The sequence below is a fragment of the Pithys albifrons genome, chromosome 13 (assembly GCF_047495875.1).
Source record: "Pithys albifrons albifrons isolate INPA30051 chromosome 13, PitAlb_v1, whole genome shotgun sequence".
Classification (NCBI taxonomy): Eukaryota; Metazoa; Chordata; class Aves; order Passeriformes; family Thamnophilidae; genus Pithys; species Pithys albifrons.
In genome coordinates this window covers 8,429,186-8,450,071 of record NC_092470.1, presented here as the reverse complement: position 1 = coordinate 8,450,071, position 20,886 = coordinate 8,429,186, and the positions used below count along the sequence as shown (strand labels likewise).

At 39.1% G+C, this 20,886-nt stretch overlaps 1 protein-coding gene across 3 annotated transcripts in view; it reads right to left on the bottom strand.

Moving 5' to 3' along the window:
* The window catches only part of NEDD4 (NEDD4 E3 ubiquitin protein ligase), a 53,083-nt gene that overhangs the window by 27,231 nt on the left and 4,966 nt on the right, over positions 1-20,886 (bottom strand). Inside the window, exons 2-5 of one of the 3 annotated variants that reach the window (XM_071568226.1) lie at positions 14,963-15,036; positions 13,262-13,340; positions 12,077-12,115; positions 11,565-11,618 (exon numbers count right to left, since the gene is read on the bottom strand). In XM_071568226.1, coding sequence (XP_071424327.1) covers positions 11,565-11,618; positions 12,077-12,115; positions 13,262-13,340; positions 14,963-15,036 — 246 coding nt within the window. Of the gene's footprint in view, positions 1-5,148; positions 5,165-5,470; positions 6,989-11,564; positions 11,619-12,076; positions 12,116-13,261; positions 13,341-14,962; positions 15,037-20,886 lie in introns of those variants that run through there. The other 2 variants (XM_071568225.1, XM_071568224.1) reach the window with 2 other exon arrangements.

Genomic DNA, 20,886 nt, shown 5'->3' with positions numbered 1-20,886 from the left:
ATAAATCCTAACCTTTCATTTGCCTTTCAACTGTCACAAGATCTGAGCTGGTATTTTCAGTGAGTCTCTGCCCATGACAAACTATTTCCTGACCAGTACAGGAGACCATCACCACACGTGCATCATTAGCTGTTTTCCCTCTGTGTGTAGTTCTTGGCATTTTTCAAAAGTGATTTTCATGTTTTCCACTGTCTAGTCACTCACTACCATGAGATTCTGTGCAATTTTAGAGGAGACAATTTAATCCTTACTTCTGTATCTTTTATTTTAGTTGCTATCAATGAGGAAGGTTTTTTCTGCACTTAGGCCTTAGGAGCACTTTTCAGAACTTCTGCTAAGGGTTCTTGCAAAATAATTTGAACCATTAAGTGTCCTGCATTAACCAGCTCACACATCTTCACGTCATTGCTTAGTTTGATTTGCAAGACAAAACTTCCTTTGATAAAATAGTACTTAAGTCTCCTCCTTGTAGTCTCAAAATATGTCATTTATCTACTAGATCTATTCCATGTGCTCTTCCTTCCATACCAGCCTGTTGTAGTATCCTGCAATTTCCCTTTTGGTCATTTTAAAATATTGGCACAATACTTACCATCTTCCTTCAGTAAGAGAGTCTAACAGATTAAAAGAGTATCTGTTGTAGTTAGTATTTGAAATATTTTAAAGCTGAACTTCTTGACAATTCTTGGGGGAACACCTGCAGGTACAATTAGTTTTGTTAAGGGTTTCTGTTCTGTGCTATAATGCTTACAAAAGACACTGATTTCTATATTACCATAACATTTTCCAAGAAATGTTCTGTTTAACCCAAAATGTTGATCTACTTTCCCACAGAATGCAAAATGAATGTACCACCCAATAAAAGAAATTAAATTATACCAACATCCATGGTGTCATATCTGAAACCCTGCAAGTTCTTTGGCTAGTGAGGAGTAAAGGACGAATGTCTCCAGCCTGCCTTCTGAACAAGTTTTACTTTAACACATTGTTATATGTATACTAAGTCTTAAGAGACAGAATAACTACAGCTTGTGGCTCCATTAAAGCAGCCACAGCATCAATGCTTCCCACTCTCTTATGGCAGATTAAAAGGACATGAATCAGCCTGAAGGCTGGATAATTACATACTGACATAAGCTGTTTCAGGTTTGCTCTGCATGGATTTGCAGTTTTAGTTTCCCCATTTGCTGGCATGAGAAACGTACCCAAGCTCAGTTCAGCTGTGGACTATAAACAGAATGAGGCTAATCATAATTTGTACAGAGCACAATCAACCAAAACTTCTCCTCATCATGTACATGCAGTGTTTTCTGGGCTCTACAAACTGCTAGAGCTTTGATATGCTGGTTTATTCAAGTATGTGCTGCAGTCCAGACACTGTTCCTTAGAGCATGATCATATTCTGACAGTTACACAGGGAGCACTGTTGCCAAAAATAACTTGCTAAAACTGACATGAAAAATTTTGGGATGGAACTATTACCAAATAATATTATTTGATTACTTCCTTTGCTAATCCATCCACATAGCAACCATTCACAGCAAGACTGTAAAATTTATCACATGCTTTGTGTGTAATGTTTCTCCCCTGCATAAGATTGCTAATCAAAGCTAAAGCATGAAAAAGGTAAAGAAGGTATATAAACTCTGTAGTTAGCAAGATGAAAAAGAGAAGAAATTAGTACAAACTATTGAAGCACTACAGGACATTGTTACATAAAGGATGAAAGTAGGAAATCCCCAACAAGTAATTATAAATTGCTTAGCATTGTGATTAACACTGTCTTCCCTTTAATGCTTTGATGTCTCCTTCAACTTCTAAAATTCGTCTGAGACACAACATATATACGTGATTTAAGTCTAACGTAGCTGTCACCACGATTTCTCAGAAAGACCCCACCTTCTTTTCAAGCCCAATTCTCCCTGAGTGCAGTGACAGACCATGACACAGCAAAGTGCCAGAAACACAGTCCTGTAACACGACCCTGCAACAGACGCAATACTGAACAATATGAGGGTATTAGTGAGGAGGTTATCAGGGCACAGCAGCATAAAGCCATGTCAGTTTGGCTTTGCCTTGTCTTGACTCCATGACCTTTTGCTTTACCTGCACCTTTTGCACCTCACTTCCTTGCACAGACACTCCTGCAGCCCCTTTGCTCAATATGCAAAGATGGAGATAAACCACCGCTGTCCTTCCCTTCTCTTGGCACTTCTCCCTGCTCAGATCACTGTTTGCTGTGAAGGAGTTTTGCCCTGACAGAAGCTCTGTACCTAAAAGAGGGTGCAAGAGAGAAGACAACCTCAGACTATTCAGTGCTAACCTGTGGTGCTGCATTTTTCAAGCGAATCATGATCTTCCAGACACAGCTCTGGTCCCCTCAGCATGGTCAGATCAGCTGGGAAGTGAGTTAGTCAAGGGAGAAATCCTCCCACACAGCCCCCTCAAATTACTGGTTTAGTAAATTTAAATTTAGTAAACCACGACTCAAACAGCATCTCCTTTTACAAATACAAAAGGCAAAGTTTCAGGATCTGGTGGAAAACCCTCAAAAGCTCCAACTAAAGGTCTCCTTTACATGAATCTGACAGTAGAAGAACATTTCAGTTATTTTTACACCATCTCTGAAGATTTTTCTCCTTCAAAACATGTATTCAATAACCAGAGCCAAAACTTGAGAAAAATTACTTGTAAACAAAAGGACAAGAACACAATTTATTCCCTTTATCGTATAAGAAATTATTTTAAATTATTTTAAATTATTTTCTTATTATGGAAGAGACTGACATAGCTTTTATTTTTTTTTAAAGTTTGTTTATGGTCTACAAGAACTGGAAGTATAGTTTCTGCCTTCCTCCGCACCTCGCAGAGTTTACATATGTGATGAGAAGTCACCTGTTCCCTTACTCACTCCTGCCCTCCCAATCCACACCTGTGATGTCAAAGTGCAGATTGATTTCTACCCTAAGCAAGAGATAGATGCACTGAAAAAAAAATCATTAAAAACAGAAATACAAAGCTAAGGACAACCTTCAATGCTGCAGCCATGGAGCACCTCTTCCTCCTGCTTCACATAAATGAAATTCCACTACCTGCTGCAGAACCTATTCAGTAAATTCCCAGAAAAGACCAGCAGTGGTACATGGGCCATCACCATTCCCCATTTTTCAACTTAATTAAAAATAATCCAAAGCCAGTTGTCATAGAAATGGTGCTATGGTTTTTTTATTTTTTTAAGCCAGTCTTTAACAAGCTGTTGATTATGGAAAGCAGGAAATGTGATCCAAGGTGGCTGAAGGCTGGCAGCAAGGCACGGCAGGGAAGAATGCACAGACCTTTTGCTGCTCCAGCCTCTGCAGGCTCTGCCCACAGCACTGATTTGATTTCATGCCTGCCCTGCACAGATAGCTGACATTACTAAATGCTACTCCAGTATCAACTTGTTAAATTTGAACCCAGACTCAGCATATCAGTATACTAGGCCAGACTAACTGGAGTCAAGGGAAATATTTTGGGAGTTGTTTATTTTTAAATGAGTCACAATACACCATGATAATTAACTGGACTATGCAATTAAATGATTGCCACAGAATCTGTTCTATTGGTCACAAAGACTAATAGAAAATACAATGGTATCTATTTTATTCCAGTGAATTACTGAATTGCTGTAAAGTCAGTTAGGGTTTTTGCTTAGTTTGGTGGGGGAAGCTTTTACACCTTTTGACAGCATGTCTTATAGGATGTTTATAAAAACTGGTTTTACATAAAAACTGAAAAGGGCCATTTGAGGATTGAAAGGCTCCTGTACCTGTTGATGATTAAAAGAATCTGAAACAACTATAAAACCTTTAGTGCCCAGTTTCCTGATGCCAGAGATCTTTTTAATTTGTATGTAGACATGGCATAAATTTAAATCTTCGTAAATGAGATGAAAAGATAACTACAACAATTTTGGATTCAGACTTTTCTTTATTCTATTTTTACTTTTAAATTTTTCACCCTCAACTTCTAGTCAAAAGATGAAATCTTAAGGATTCGGGAGGCTTAAAACACTGCCACAGGAACACTAAAAATGCTCAACCACCACGTGCTATCAAGTGCTTTAAAAAGACAAGTCTCCTTAGATTTTGCATCAATCCATTGCAAACATCACTTGTGGGAACTAAAACAAACTACTGTCAGTCCAGTGCAGTGCCATAGGAGATTTTTCTGGAAATGTCAGCTAACGTGTCTAATCCTGAACTGGATTCTATCTCACCTGAACGTATTAAAATTCCTTTTAATATAGAATTATTTAATATTATAATACAGAATATCTTTTATATCAACTGCCATCAAACATAGAGGTTAGTAGTGCAAATTCATGAGAAACGTACTTGCAAGTGCATGACTCAACTTTTTTCCCCACAATATACTTTAAAATAGTCTTATTAGTTCAGAAAGGGACTGTCATAACTAGAGATGTTTGCCATAAAGCCTTTTGCTTAAACAAGCAGGTTAGCTAAATGGTAGTTGTGTCAAATCGTAGAGAATGAGATCATAAAACAATTTTAGTAACCATCAATTGTTGCACTTTTATCAGCACTCATAATTAAAACTAATATAATATTCAGACTATTTAAGTCTTCACAATGCTATTTAAACAAGTCTTAAAATCCACCTTTCATATGGCTTATGCTTTACTAACAATATAAACTGCCTTGAGAGTTAATAAAAGCAAACACTTCTGCTATTCAGCTGGACATAAATTTCACTACAAAATATATATATATATTTAATATAAGCCTTCTAGACCCAAGTACTACAATTTGAACAGCCATGCTGTTGGGAGACGTATTAAGTTACAGTGTAATGCTCAGGCTGGACTAGTGGTTGGAAGGAGGGAAAAAAAAAGGGAGAGGAAACTGAAAATTCCTGTGGTTCAGGGTGTATACAGAAACAAATGGTATTTACAGTTTCTCTGCTCAAATATTACTTATCTTTAATTCTACACACAGCAAACTATTCTGTAAAATAAAGCCTATAGGAAATAAATCTAAAAGACCACAGTAACCCACTCATTTTATATGAAAACTTTAGTAATTACTATTTATTTGTTGAGAAATTTTGTATTTAAAACTACAAAACTTAATCTGAAATTTAAATAACTCCCATGTCTAGATAACTAGACAAGAAAATCTCTTTGAGTTCATATGAAGAAGAAATTATTGTTCATAATGTATTAAATACAGGCAAACACTGTAAGACCTACTCCCCTATGCTACTGTATGCACCATATTCTAAGAAAAAAATCTAATCCCCAATTGTTACAGATAAAATAAAAATCAACTTCCAAACAGTGACAATTTGACACCATTAGGAAAATTCTGAAATCACTTCACTTAAATCTCAATTGCAAACTTTTATTATTTTCCAGCTAGAGCTGAGCTGTAAAACAGTGCCACAGTTTTCTAGAAACCAGAAGACTCACCTTATGGGGCCTCCATAAAGAAGTGCTAGACATTTCCCTCTTAGAGGTTCCATATCTTTTCTTAACACCAGTTGTTTTTCCTTCATTCCCAGGTTTGAACTGTATGTGCAACTGAGACGTCCTTGCGCTGTGACTCTTGTAGTATTTAAGGCTGGATAAGCAGCAAGAAACTTTTTGACGTGATCCTTCCAATGAAACACTTCTTTGCAAAACATGGTGAGTTTTGCTCATTTGTACATTCGGTCTTTCTAGTTCATTTATATTAATCTGATATTCTGGATCTATCTGAGAGGGTAGACATGCAGATGTGCTACGTTCCAGTTTTAAATGAGGGTATTTTGCACTGGAGTTCAGATTTAACTCTGGACTGCAGCAGCCATTAACCATTTCGCTGCTTGATGCAAATGGCCTTTGAGTGAGATGAACTGAAACACGTGAGAAGCCATCAGATACCTCTTCACAAGTTGGCTGCTCAGAACCACTCAAAATTTGACTTTTGTCCTGTAATGACATGTTCAAATAAAGAGGTCGAACATCTCTGGCCTCACCAGAAGAGCAAACTGTTTTAGACAGCCTAAGTCCATTGACTGCTGTTGAAAGGAATCCCTTGGAAATGGTTTGATCTTCTTTTTGTGCCAGCTCACTAGGAGAAATAATTAGTCTATGAGATGTCTGATAGGTGCCTCTCTGTGGTAGTTGACCTGAGCTTACTGGAGAAGCTGGAGGAGTGCTGGAAGGACTCCTAGGGAAAACAACCAGTGATGAACATCGTCGCAATGGAATCTTAGTCTTCTTCCTCACTGTCAAAGCATCTTGGTCAAAGGTAGTATTGCTTCTATACAGAGTTTCCTGAGATGAGGTGCTCCTGTAGGGATTACATTTGTTTGCAGCGCTCCTATAGAAAGAATCACCATGTACAACACTACTACAGCAAGTGCTGTCACTTGTCCAAAGGGTGCCACTGCCATTGTCACTGATGACACTGTTGCTATAGGAACCTCCATCACTTGTGGTACTCGCACATGACCCGTAGTCGCTGCCAGCGCTGCTGAAGGACCCGCTGTCACTTGCTGCAATGCTGCTGAGGCTGCCCCTGCACACAGCAGCACTGCTCAGGAGGCCGTCAGTACACCGAGGATCAACCACAATCCTAGCACTGCAATTCCCTTCGTTAACAATCCCAATGAATGAAGTGTCTTCACCAGCAGCTACAGCATCATCTAACCGAGAACATCCACTGTGCTTTCTAGGCTGCAGGGAAATGTGCAGTGAACTGCTCTTTTTTATTTGCAATGAAGAAACAGTTGAGTTGTTCTCTTGATTAATTACTTGTTGCACTACTGGTGCATAAGCAACTCGTCTGGGAGACAGTTTCACCTGTGTAACATTAGGTGCAGAATTCTGCGATTTTTGGAAGTACACACAATTATTACCATCCAAAACATCTTCAGAGGTTTCCGATAACGGGTCTGTGTTGCTTCTTTGGGCAGCAAAATGCAATCTTAACCGCCGTGCCATTTGTTCTCATTTCCACGCATGTTAGCAAATGAAAACCACAAAGGTCCTTCAAGCAGAAAGGCTACAGGCAGCTGCACAGAACCCAGAGCTAGTACATCCCAACAGTAAAAGCCCATAAAAATTGCAGTCTTTGTCCTAATTTTTAAAAGACACTAGCATTTAAAAAAATAAGTACCTCTTGAAATGTCAGCCATTCCTTGAACTGCAGTTTCTGGACCGACGTTGATTGCTGGCAGTCAGAAAGCATTCATTTAAAAAGCACTTACGTTCCAACAACCTCGGCTGCGACAGACTGGCAAACACTGCCGGCCTTGTTTCAATTATACCTTCTGTAATTTGCATAAATGAACACAATAACAAGACTCCAGAAGTTCCAAGTTTAAAACAGCAACGCCTGCAGCGGCTGCACGAGCTGAGTCAATGTGTCCGTACTTTCCCCAGCAGCGTATGACTACTAATATTTTTACCCATAGGTTTAGAATTACAGGAAGTTGGTAGGAATGAAGTCCCATATAATTGAGTATCAAGTCCAGGATTAAATTTCCAAATAGTAACCATGCTAGCAAACTGCTGAGGTCTGAATTATGCACAAACCAGTGAAATAAGCCTCCTCCCCCTAAAGAAAATGTTATTCTGCTCTATTTAAATAAAACTTGAAAGGAATCTGGAATTATCTCACAATCCACATGCTGCTAAGCAATCACACTTTCTACAGATTTGCACATTGTAGAACCCTCTCCTGCCCATTAAATTCATCATTTCCAATGAGGTACAACTGAATTGGAGCAACAAAAAGTTATTCTTGTTAATAATTCGGCATTCATTTTCAGCCTACCATGTTAACCTTCTATTTCTATTTTGACCTTTTCAAACTACAGCTGTTAAAGGCAGAAAGAAACCAATTACTCCTACAAAGTGAACCACCTCATCCTGCCTGCTGGAAACCCCCAATAAGGAGACATTCATTAGCCTTCAGTATGGTTTGCAATATATGACCAGCTACACAAACTTTGAAACACTGAGCTACTGAGCTACGTATGCACAGAGACAAATAGCATTACCAAACCATTAGAGAAGAAAGCTGTTCTGTGTAATCCATTAATAACCAATCAGTATTTTTTAATTTTTATTTTTTAAATAAAATTATCAGCATGTCAGGAAGTTAATATACTGTCAACTCTTAAGACAAGAGTAATAGGATCGAGAATTCCTATCAAATGTTTCACTGGTTCACATAATCTGAAAAGGTCCTTTGCTGGCACCTAGTGGGACTTTTGAAAAAAGACAATCTTGAATCTTATTGTTGACTGGGATTTTTTGTTGTGGGTTTTATTTAAAAAAACAGAAACATTTGGCTACGAATGTCCTTTTAAATACCTAAGTCACATATGACGCAGTACTGAACACACTGCACTAACATGAAATTACTCAGTGCTGCTGAAAAAGTACAAACAGAAGAGAACAGTAGACCATTTATACTTTTATAGGTCACACTACTAGGAGTTTTTTCTGCTTCATATTTATTTAACCTTTACTGTATTTTAAGCTAGAAGGCAGTAAAATTAACATTTATACAACCTTCCCAAAAAAGAGCCAAGAATCAAATTCACAGTACCTTGTTTGCAAGCAACAAATTTGTTTTCTAATTATACTCCAGGGCTTACTTAACCTCCTTTACCTGAATTCCATTATTAGAATGCAGTAATAAATGAATACTAGCTTATTCATAAAAAGCCAACAAATACAACACTTCATTTATTTCATTATGCTTAACCAAACCAACAGGACTTCTTCTAATGTTATATGTTGGTGGGGGACCGGGATGGGGAGAGAAGATGAAAAAGAAAATAACATAAAAGACTCCTCTGGTGAGCTTCAAGAAGTTAATTTGAACTTCCAGCAGCATATTTAAACAAACAAACAAAAAACCCCACAAAAAACCAAAAACCATCAACAAGCCACCTAAGATATGTGAGTGAAGAGTAAAAAATGCATCTCTTAAGCCTCCTTTTCTCCCCAACACGAAATGTACAGGTATAGCCAACCAACTACAGCTTCCTTAGGCAGCATAAAATGGCTTTTAAAATACAAAATTCAATCTTGCTGAATTAGAGTTGACATAAAAATAAACTAAAAATTAATGTTTCTTTTAAAAATACCAATAGTTCCATTCAAATCTTAACATTGACTTCTTTGGTATCAAATTGTTTGCAATATACGTAATTGTGACAAATTATTTTAAGACAGAGACAGCAAAAGTCATGTAGTTCCTGCACTGATTTATCTCCCAAGTGATTTCACTGTCCTTCTTGATGGATTTTTCTAATGTGTTTTGATAAACAACCATAATCAAAGACTCCACAAACTGCTCAAGCCCTTTATTCTACCAAGGGTTTGCAGCAAGTCAGAAGAACAAACTAGTTTTAGTGCTCCCTTATCAAATCCAAGACAAGTGATCTTTGAAAAGTTTTAATGCTGTTACAGAAAGCTTTTAAAATTCCCACTGTTGGTGACATAACCAATGCAGCAAAACTTTGAATTTAAGCCAAACACTGAAGAAAAGTTTCAAGGCTGGTTTTCAAGAAAACAACATTTCTTAAAATCAAAAAGCCTCTAGAGATTCAGGCTTCCATTTATCCAAAAGTTACAGGGAATAAAAGCACTTGGGATAAAAGTTTGTAACAAGGAAATTATCCATTGGGAGGACATCTTATAAATGCAAGAATATTTCAGTTTTATCAGCCTGCCCACGTCTAGAGTTTAAACAGTCATTGAAAATGCAGGTGAAAGAACACTGGAACCCACTAAAATAATGAAAAATTAAGTAACTTTTGATCATAGCTGCTTAGCAAGGCACCTGTGATTTTTGAGATGTGAGGATGAATTGATAAAAGTTGGGGAGCTTGTCAGTGCTAAACAGCAATCACAGCTAATGCAACAATTTGTCTTACTTAAAACAACTCAAGACATCTGGGATAAAAACAGTGTTTCTGAGAGCAGGCAAAAGAGAAACACGGAGAGGGCCTGTTCCATTCACCAAATGAGGAGATGGATGAAAAATACAGGGTGTTTTATTGTAAACCTATAGAGTGACTGATGAGGTCACGATGCTTTGATCTCTAATTATTATCATACATGGGAAACAAAGCACCATTTCCTGGCTGATGCCAATAAAATGCTTAATTGGTCCTTCTCCCATAAGGAAAGAGGTCAAACAACTTGTCTACTCGAGATTAGAGAAAGAATGCAAAGGAGTTCTCTTGGTGGAAACCACAAAGAAAACGCTGGCCTTCTCCCAAAAACATCAGGAATCTAATTTTCTAATCATGCCTTGTGGCTTCCAGGTGGTGGCAGTAACGTTCCAGTGAGGTGTCCAATGGACAAAGCACTTGGACCTCACGAGGGGACATCCTGCAGCCCACAACAGAGTCAAGAGGAAAATCTGAGCATCCTGAAAAAACATATTTAACCTCCGAGTAAGCCACAATGCTGGTGATCCCCTTTAACACTGCTTGTAAATAATTCATGGAGACACCATCTTTGACATACTAATACCACCCATTAAGAAGTAAACGGTTTGGGGATGGTGTAATGCCTATGAGCAAAAACAAACCTCCTCCTTCTCAAATCTAATTATTCTAGATAGTTTGTATTTCTGTTTACAGGTGTTTTCACTCTTCCCAATTTTAGCAGAGCAGCACCTCCATAAAAGATACAGCAGGTTACTGAACATATGCAGAAAGCTTTAGGGAAAAAAAAATAATGTTTTTCATGGCCAACACACTACTGAAGCACAAAGAGACCCTTTATAACAGTGATTCAGAATGGAACTGTGTGTGGAGTGCAGGAGCACTCAATCCTCCTATGAGCTTCCAACTACTGCAGAAGGAAAAGGAATATATTCCAGTGAAAAGAAATGTCTGTCAGAAGGATGGAAGCATCATGATTGTACTGCTACAAACTTACTCATTTACAATAAAACACAAAGCCAGAAGGATAGGTAAGTAGACACCTTCACACATAAAAAGGGGGCTTGACCAGAGGAGGATTTCAGTTTTGCTGAGACAAATGCACAAGCTATTCCTGTCCCAGCAATGTCCTGCCATTCAGAGACATCCACCTACATGACCACAATCCACTTCTTGAGTGTCTCAAAGACAATGCACTTGTGCTTTCTTTCGTGCTACCACTCACTCACTAAAGAAGCTTCTCACACCATGCACAGATACCTACAATGTCAGTAACTGCTTTGTTTGTGGGGAAATACAAACATCCAATGCAAAGCTTACAGTATCACCAAAGAATTTGGCCATGCCATGTGAACAGCACTGTAAAAGAATGATGCTTTCATGAGTTAAAGCACATTCCGAGTTTAGAGTAATAATGTAACTGCTTCAGGGCTTCACAAAATGAGGTTATGTCAGATAAGTAAATGAATCAGGTCTGCCTTCAGCTTTAGGTTTCACTGCAGAGGTTAAAGTTGTTTGGTGTGGGTTTTTTATCCATGTTGAATCCTGATGAACTTACTTCAATTCAAGTCTTTAATACACTGCAATATTAACACAAAAAGACCTACCAAACGGTTTTCATCAAATACTTCAAAGAGGAGTCTGTGTTTCTGAGGATTAACCTAGGAAAAAGAAGTACAGTAATACTTAACATACATACTCAATTTCAGCATTTGTCTTCAGCAAAATCTCCATGTTCATGCAGGAGGAAAGAAACACCTGAGACCTCTATTAAACAGCAAATCTACATCTTGCTGCCATTTTAGTACGCCACACATTGCTATCAGAACCAATGAGCCATGAGTGGTGCTATCCCAAACTGCTTTAAAACCCCATGTTTTCAAACACTCAGAGACTGAAGAAGGCAACGTCAAGACCAAAAATGTAACATTTTTATTAGGGCCAGAGTTAACAACTGTATTTCTAAGGAAAGCTGTTTGTGAGCCTTCTAGAACATTAATTACAGATTTATTTCTGAACTAGGGAAGATGTTCTGAAGTACAGAGAGTAGTCAGTAGTTTTTTCCCATGTGCTAATATAATATCCAACAGGTAATAACTCTATAAACAAAATCACTTACTCTAAATAAGAGTTCTTCATTCCACTTTGGATTTATGGACTATATAGGGAAGAATTAAAAAAAAGAGGAAAAGAGCATTAGTTTGACCAACAATTCCATGTTGCTTTTTTGATATTTTACACCTGTTTTATCTCATGTAACAATCCACTTAAGAAGAAAGTACAAAATCTTTAACTTGATAATGCAGGTGAAAGTCAGAGGAGTCTGTACTGTTTCATACAGTGCAGAATGGAGTCAATTTATGCAAGTACTCTTGAGTTTGGCTATGCCATGGATACACCTAACACCCATGAGACAGTCAAAAAAAGTTAATTTATGGTATGTCTCTTCAGTAATAATCACTGCCTTCCCTTCAGTCCAATACCCACATTACTTACATGCCAATATGTTAATCCTGAAATTACAAACTCTTAGCAATTGCCAGATTTCTAAGCAATGTAATCTAGACAGAGCAGGCACAGGTGGGCCAAACATATAAACTGCTCAGCTAAACACATCTTTCAATTGTGATGACTTTTAAAAATACTAGAGCTAATTTAGCTATGATGAGTGTCTAATGTAACAATTATCAGCATGAAGGGAAAAATGCATGAGTGATCTCATAACACTAATGACAAACACTATCCAAGAACAACAATTTGGAAGAGTACTTTCCCTCTCATGTATACAGTTTTCCTTTTTTAGGTAATCTAAGACAAATTAGCAGTACCAAGACTGACCTTTTTCCTGCAGGTATTCTAGAAAAACAAGTACTACTACCATGATTCAGGTGAATGGCACAATTTGATACGTAAACACAACAAACTGTGTTTGTGTTTTTAAACACAAGGATAAAAGTTGTACAGCAAGAGACAGAGATTTATATATTGTTAAAGATCTCAGAAAATCAGAACAATCCTGTATATCCATTAGTGATGTAACATTGACTCAGTACTCACCTTATATGCCTTAGTTTTTCCTCTACCTGTCAATAAATTTATTGAAAATACCACAACAATGCCATGAACAAGGAAACAGAGGAGATTATGGAACATTCCTTTCCTCATGTCCATTCAAATGACATATTAATTCTCATATTTCCTGTAGTGTTAATTTTTTCCTTTAGAGTCTGATTTAAAAAAATCCCCAACACAACACCACGAAACCCGACCCAAGCCCCCACACCCACCAAGACAGATGACCCACCTTTCTAATGGTTTTTGTCTGAACACTGGTAAGGACTCCATTCACAGGGTCATACACTGTCACCTTCACATACGGGTCACTGGGGTGGGGGCAAAAGAAAAAAGATAAGCATGCTGCTCTGTGTCCTGTTTGGTCAGCATTATTAGCAGTCAAGTTTTAAAAGGCTTAAATTAATAGAAGCTATTACAGTAGGACTTACAATTACTTTATGAACACCATACGCATTTATAATTACAATTATTTCCTGCACAGTTTTAGAGATAAAACTAATCTAAACACTACTACGGATTACAACTATACCATTTTATATCTTGTATATCACTGCAATTTGATTCTCTGTCCTCTTCCCCAGTTATTTCAGGAGAACAGATTTAATAAATCCCCTTGCATTTCAACAAGACACGCATGAAAAAAATCAGTTGTGATTGAAAAAGCTTGAACTATTAAATACCTTGGTTTTTACACTTCAGAACACCTGGAATTTGAGGTACTTCCTTGGCAATGCAATACTTTTACTAAATGTTTTATCAATGTCACAGAGTTTGAGTTTCACCTGAATTTTTCTGTTAATGAAGATGTCTTAATATGATCACTTAAAATGTCCTACTGCCTTTTCCCTTCCCATGGTACAAAACACCCAATAGCTTGTAAGAGTATCTACTTTTCATGAACAGAGTAGAGGCTTTCAATTGCTCAGACAGACAAGGAACAAAAGGTGACCAAACTGTCTGCCATATAGGAAGAGAGCATATGGTTTCCACATATTTAAGTTTTGATGAGAAGAGCTGACCTATTTTTGTCTGAAGTAAAAAAAAAAATAAATCACACATGAACAAAAAAACTGAAGAGAGACTGCCTGGCTTTGGAGAACATACCAATATCAGAAGAGAATTTTTTCTAGTGCTATGCTGATGTCACAAGCAGTAATTCTGTAGTGTTAAAATAACAACATTCCTGCACACAGGCCAAAGCAGCTGACAGCAGAACTATTACTAAAGCCACCAGGACTTTTCAAGATCCTCTGTACAAGGACCAGAAGCAAAACTGGCTGTAGTACAAACTGCATTCTGCCACTTGCCAACCCTACAAGATCTGACAAAGCATTTCAGTTATCAATTCAGAAGCCTGATCTTTCCTTTGCTAAATGTCAAGCCACTTTGCTTCTTTTCTTATAGGGATTAACTTTTTAGTTAGTACATACCAAGGACCTGCAGTCAGTCATGAGTCTACCAGATCTATGGAACTGGTGGATACTGTTCCTCTGCACATAAATTGAGTTGAAATAGTCCTGTTCCTACCAGTGTTTAGTGTTGTGCTCATTCCAAGTCTTTAAAGCACAGATGAGACAACTTTGACTATAACTAAACTCTTGTTATTTTAGCTGCATTCTACATGAAGTAAAATACACATATGGATCTATCTTCCATGGCAAAACTATTTTACCATGCAGAGAAAGAAACATTCCCACACTTTGTTTTGCCAATGCATAAGATCTGTCCAAGTGACTCCTGGACAAGAAAAGAGGAATATTCATGTTGATATAATCTCCAATAATTTTCATAAAGTTACCAGTTAAAACTGGTAAAACTGACTTTTTTTTTTTTTGGCCAGAGGCACAGCAGGATTTACTAAGAACTAATAAGGTGTGAAAAGCGAATAAAGAAGCAGCTGTCCCTTAATACATTAACAAGATATTCTTACCTGGCTCCTAAGATATCCTTCTTGGCCAGGCCAATGCCAGCGATAACCTTCACTCTGACAATTCGCGTGTTCTCCTGAAACACAAAGTAACATATTCAAGTTGCATTCAGACTTATTTTTCAGATCTATTTTTAATTTATAAAGCTAAAAGCATGGGGTTTAAAATAATTTAGTTGCTTGGCATTCTATAAGAGAAGGCTTTTGTTTTGAGTTAAAATCCCACAGGACAGGACTGCTAACCTAGCAGACAACTGTTCCAACTACCCTTCTTTCCCGAATTCCCAGTTGTTCCAGCATGGCCGCCATCCCTTTTCCCCAGAGAGCTCTGCAATACCCTTGGACTGGATGCAGCATTCCCACACTGCAGAGCACACCCGGGGCAATGGGAAGGACAAGCTGCTATTCCAAAGCCACAGAGCCCAGTGACTTCCACTGCTCCCAGTGCTGACAGAGAGGAGACCATCTGGGAAGAGCTCCCATAAGCAGCTCCGTGTTGCTCAGCTGGCAATTCTTAGCTGTCCTTTCTACAGCGTAAGCAAAGACCTTTGTGAGAACACTCTCTGAATAGCATGACAACTTTTGGTGCATGACCTGGGAGGATGCAAGGACCAGACTGCCATCTACACCACACCAGCCACTCGAACCAGTTGCACTGAGGAAAATGCAAAGGGACCACGCAAGTTTTGACCTAATGGTATCTTGGCATCCATCTGAGAGTGGGAAATAGACTCTGACAATATTTATTTCCCAGGCAGGAGGAAAAGGATATCAAATTTATCAGAATAGATTAATAAAGCAGTAAGGAACTCTGGGGAAATGAAGGCAAGAATAAAGAATTCTTGCATCTATTTTTAACAGCACAGAGAGGTAACACTTAAAATATGAGGAATTCTGGTATGACCTGTCAGAGGAGTATGAGATTTCTAAGGAAGCAAAAAGTATTTCAATTACACATTACAGAAATTAGCTTCAGAGGAGTGACATAAGTGATTACACTCCTTCTGTTAATTAATACAGCTGTACAGTCTTTCATGGCTCATCTGATAAGGCTGAATTCAAGGGGGTGGGGGTGGGAAATCCCAACAGCTGTGCCCATGTCAGAGGAAGAAAACAAATGAGCACTGTTTCTCTGGAAAGCAAAAAGCTTTCCAGATGAAGGGCTGTTTGTAGGCGATGACGAGCCAGAGCCACTTGTGAGGAAAAGCTGATCCAGTCTAGGTGGTTAAGGAGTTAAACAGATACCAAGAGCAATGGGTGAAGCAGCAGATGTTGCCCCTGGGGCCTTCCTCAATTGCACATGGTACTGAAAGTGCTTTCTCAAGGATACTCCTAGGGAAGCACTAAGGATGCTTTATCATTGGTCTCCTATACAGGCACAGCGCTGGACTCCCTAACCAATCCCAACTGGAGTGGTTCTTAAGCTAATGGAGAGAACTGCATGCTAATCCTGAGGCAGAAACTACTGGCTAACAACATAAAACTGAAAACAAACCACTAAATAAAAATAATAAAAAAGTGAGCAAGTTTCTCCCACCCTCTATAGTTGGAGTTGATTGCCTGGGAACCGAGATGAACATCTACAATGTCCACTTACTGACAAAACAATCAATTGTCCAAGACAATTCCAGCCAAATCACAAGTCTATCTTCTATCTTCATCTCCTACTAGAAAAAACTAACAGTTCAGAAAGGAAAGATCTAACAACCAGCCTCGCCCAGCACTCACCACTAGTAGGTGGCCTAAGCTTTCAAAATTCTTAGTCATGATCAGGCTTTTAAAAATATGTAACATTATCAGTGTGTTTTTTATGACAGCAACAGAACTGACCATATTTAAGGTAAACTAAGTAAAAAAACTATTTTGGCATCAAATTAAGAAGAGCCATTTGTTAATATATGCCAAATATCTACCCTTGTCTTACAGTCTAAAACAGTGTCCAGTTCATTGTCTATCAATTATTTGGCTTCAGTGACAACATCAGTGAGTTTCTGAGAGGATTCAAGTGCTCCCTGAGCACCTCTGCACTTCCCTCAGTGACCCACAACCCTCTCCCAACATGAGGAAGGTGCTCAGTCACAGCCCACAAGGCCAAACCCACAGAAATCAGCTCAACAAACAATCCCAGCTCTTCCTTCTCAGGAAAAGACCAAGACCAGATGCTGACATAGGACACAGAGCCCTAAAAGGCAAATAGCTCTTCTTGTATCTGCATTCAGTTGTTTAGACCACAAGACTTGCTCTGCTATTCAAGCATGAGAAAAGCAAAGACAATTAGGTGCTTTTGGGCACAGGCATCCCAGAGTCAGGTTTAATAAGGCACAGGGGACATTCCAGAAATAGGATCCACGCTCCTGAGTTTTTAAAGTTGGCTTAATCACATGGTTTGCTGACTTGTATCATAATAGAGATATGAAAGCTATTTTACAGAAAGACAAATTGCTTTGTACATGGCCTCAGGAAACTAGAAGCCAAAACCCCAATGCTGGCATGCTGAAGGTTGATTTAAACATGCCTCACTGAAAGAAAGGTTGTTATTTATTTGGGGTCAGTGCCAAACTAGGGCAGCTACAGGATTTTAGTTAGCCCAGCAGAAAAGCTAAGCAAGCCAACATCCACATATGAGCTGCCACGTAGAAATACCCTTCTAGATTAACAAAAACAGATGAAAAAAAAATCCCAAATTGTTCACAACAATCTCTCCTACAGATCCCCTTTTTCACTTTCACTTTTTCAGCTAAACACTCTCAGCACCAAAAGTCACCTCACTCCCATCTTTTTGTATTTTTCAAGCTCACAGCTGATATTGAATGGTCCACTTCTTCCTTTTCCAAGTTATGGAGATTAGAAACTTCAGAAAAAAACCCACGCTAACGTGCAAGGGCAATACTTAATCACAAGAGATGAGGCTCCCCATTCTCTGGTCACACCAGTGCCCGAGGCATATCAGGAGAGTCAGACAGCTCGGTCCAAAGGCAGTCAGAAGAGCCTGAGACTGGAAGCACCCATTATGCTGCGACCTTGCACATCCTGAAGAGGCAGAGCCCGGTCAACAGGATACCGACCGGGCTGTGCTGTGACCACACGACCTTTCCTCCCACTCACCGATGAGAGGGAGAATTGCCGAGGAACTGCTGTCACAGCTCAACAAAGCTGCCCCAAACACACAGATCCCGGAGGACAATGAACCGCTAAAGAGCTCCAGCACCGTTTGAAGCTCATTTCATGCAGACGCAAACGAGGTGGTGCAAGCTCCACACGGAGATAAAGCATCAGATACTTGACTCTGGTACCCACAGGGAATAGATTCAAATTAAAATGCCATTGTTTCAAAGGCAATTTTGAGCATTTTTATTTACCCTGCTCAAGAGATCCTTGTATGTCTCCTTCGTAGTCATACAAGAAACTGCGGATCAGTAACTCCTGTAGATCTACAGGCAGCTGCAACATGAGTGTTTTTGTAGACCAAAAACTTCAGAGGATGAAGTATGTACCTCTTTTACTCTTCCTTATTGACTACAGACACCCTCAAGCTGACCTCGCCACTCCTACACCACTGCTGGTGGCTCTGGTGGCACAGGAGGGGACAGGCACATAGCCAGTAACCAGAAACACACAGGCCATGTCCGGCAGCAACTGCAGCTTGTCTAGGAAACTGCTGACTCAGCCCAATTCATCTCCCCAGGAGTCTCTTCCTGGATATAAATGTCCACCCACGCTTTTGCAGCCCTGACATTAACTTGAAGGGGTCAATTTGAATTTATTCCAGCCATACAGCTGAAGGGTCAGAGCATTCCCTGGCGCTCTGCACACCCGGGGAGGCTCCCAGGGTAGTGCCCCCGTGCACAGCTGCTGTGCCAGACACACACAGAGCCCTCCACAGGCTGCAGCTCTGGGCACAGGCTCGTACAGGGACTGCTTGTATAGACAGAACAAGGACGTTCAGCTTCTTCTGACTGCCAGCCACTCCGGAGGCTGGAGGCAAAAACAAACAAACGAAAGAACACAATGATGTTACAACTGAGCTGTTAAGCTGTGCCCTCTGAGAATACAAGTCCAATATAAATCAGGTAAGAACAGTCTGCAAAAAGAAATACTTGTTAAAAGTACTGAATCTGCCCGGAGCAGCTGCACACAGTGTTTATATCACTTAGTCTGCATCCAACAAATTCAAGCTTCAATTGTTTTTAGGGGTTATGTAATGTTTTAAAGCTAAAGGGTGGGGGAATGAGGCTATGACATATTGCAGAGACTGAACTATCCAAACTTCTTGGTCTGATCAAGTCAGACAAAACATCCTTTACAGAGCTGAATCAGCAAGATCGTTATCTTATTATGGACTTCCAGCTTTTATCATTATTCTATTGTTAATCATATTAGTATATTCTGAAAGTACATGTTCAAGATGAACTGGTCAGAACAGCTGGGACTGCTAAAACATCACATTTTCACAATCTCTAATAATTTATTTACTAACAGATACTGTGTAACAAGGTGATTAAATAGAAGGTTTATGAGCCAGTATACAGACAATCAATAACTTAAGGATTTAAAGGCACTGCTTGACAGCTTGTGATTCTTTGAACTGACCATAAAAGAGAAATCCTTTCTATGTATGCCTATTAAAATGGTTTAGAGTGTTCTCAGAAGAACAAAGCAAGTGTCAAACTAATAAAGTGCCACTTCCAGAAGAGGATGGTGTTTTATTCACAAAAGTCACTATCAACCTACCCATACTCAATGAATATACATTAAGATGAGAAGTTCTTGACCTGTTCATTTGGGGCAAGAAAACACTATTTGGAAAGAAATTTCAAGCTCATAAGGACTTTAAAACTGCTCATAACTTTGAGAATCTAATCATCTTGCCCGGGCTGTTAGCAGTCAATAAGGACAAGTAAAAACACTGTCCATTCTCACCCCCACTCTTTCCAAATTCACATGGCAGGAAAACACCCTAAGGACAGCTGGGAGAACAACCCCTGCTTTAGTGATACAAGTCCAAGAAAGAACAGGAGACAGAAGCAAAGGCATCAGCGGGAAGAAAGAGTGAGAAAGAAGGCCCAAATTAAGAAATGGTGACATACTGGTGACTGTAGCATAAAACACTGAACAAACCACAGATGGACTATCAAGTGTGATCCTCATCTGCAACCCCAAGGGTAGGCCCCAGCCTGGGAGGGTGCACAGGCACCTACAGACACACAGATGTGCTCGCAGCCAGCACGGTGCCAGTTCCATGGCAACATGAACTGATGGAAATTATAAAGTACTTCCTACACAAACTAAAGGTGGCAAGATTCACAATAAGATTAAAACAGATAGCTGTGATTTGTCACCTTACACATTTAAGCTGCCACCTATACCTGAGTCAGGGGAGGGGGAGAAAAAGCCCAAAGTTTTTCAAGCTGTGCATTGCAATGCTACAATTTTACATCAGCAGGAGGCCTTTACCTTTGCCACCAACTCATGTCTGCAACATCCAGTAAAATTCAACGACGAAGGTACTGCACTTGCAACTCCTCTCCTTCACTTGAAGCAGTAACACAAAACATGTAACATACTATGATCTAGACTGGTGGCTACGGAGGTTCTGTCTGATGTTACTGTAGACACTTCCAAGTCCAAACACCTTCACAGCAGTTTCCAGCAAGTTGCAATCCATTCCTGAGGCTGAACAATCATTCCTGACACATCTCAAAAAGACAGCAGCAGGTGACTGATTAGGGTCAGAAGAACAACTTCCATACAGAAGCAGCAGTTTAACATGTGTAAGACACATATAAAAGTCAGATAAATTAAAATAATTGTATAGCAAAAAAAGAGAAAGCTTTTAATTAGCAGAAGGGTTATTAAGAGTACAGATTTCTTAAGTACTGAAAAATTAATTTTATTGGCTTTCTTAATTTAATATTTGTTTCTAGGTT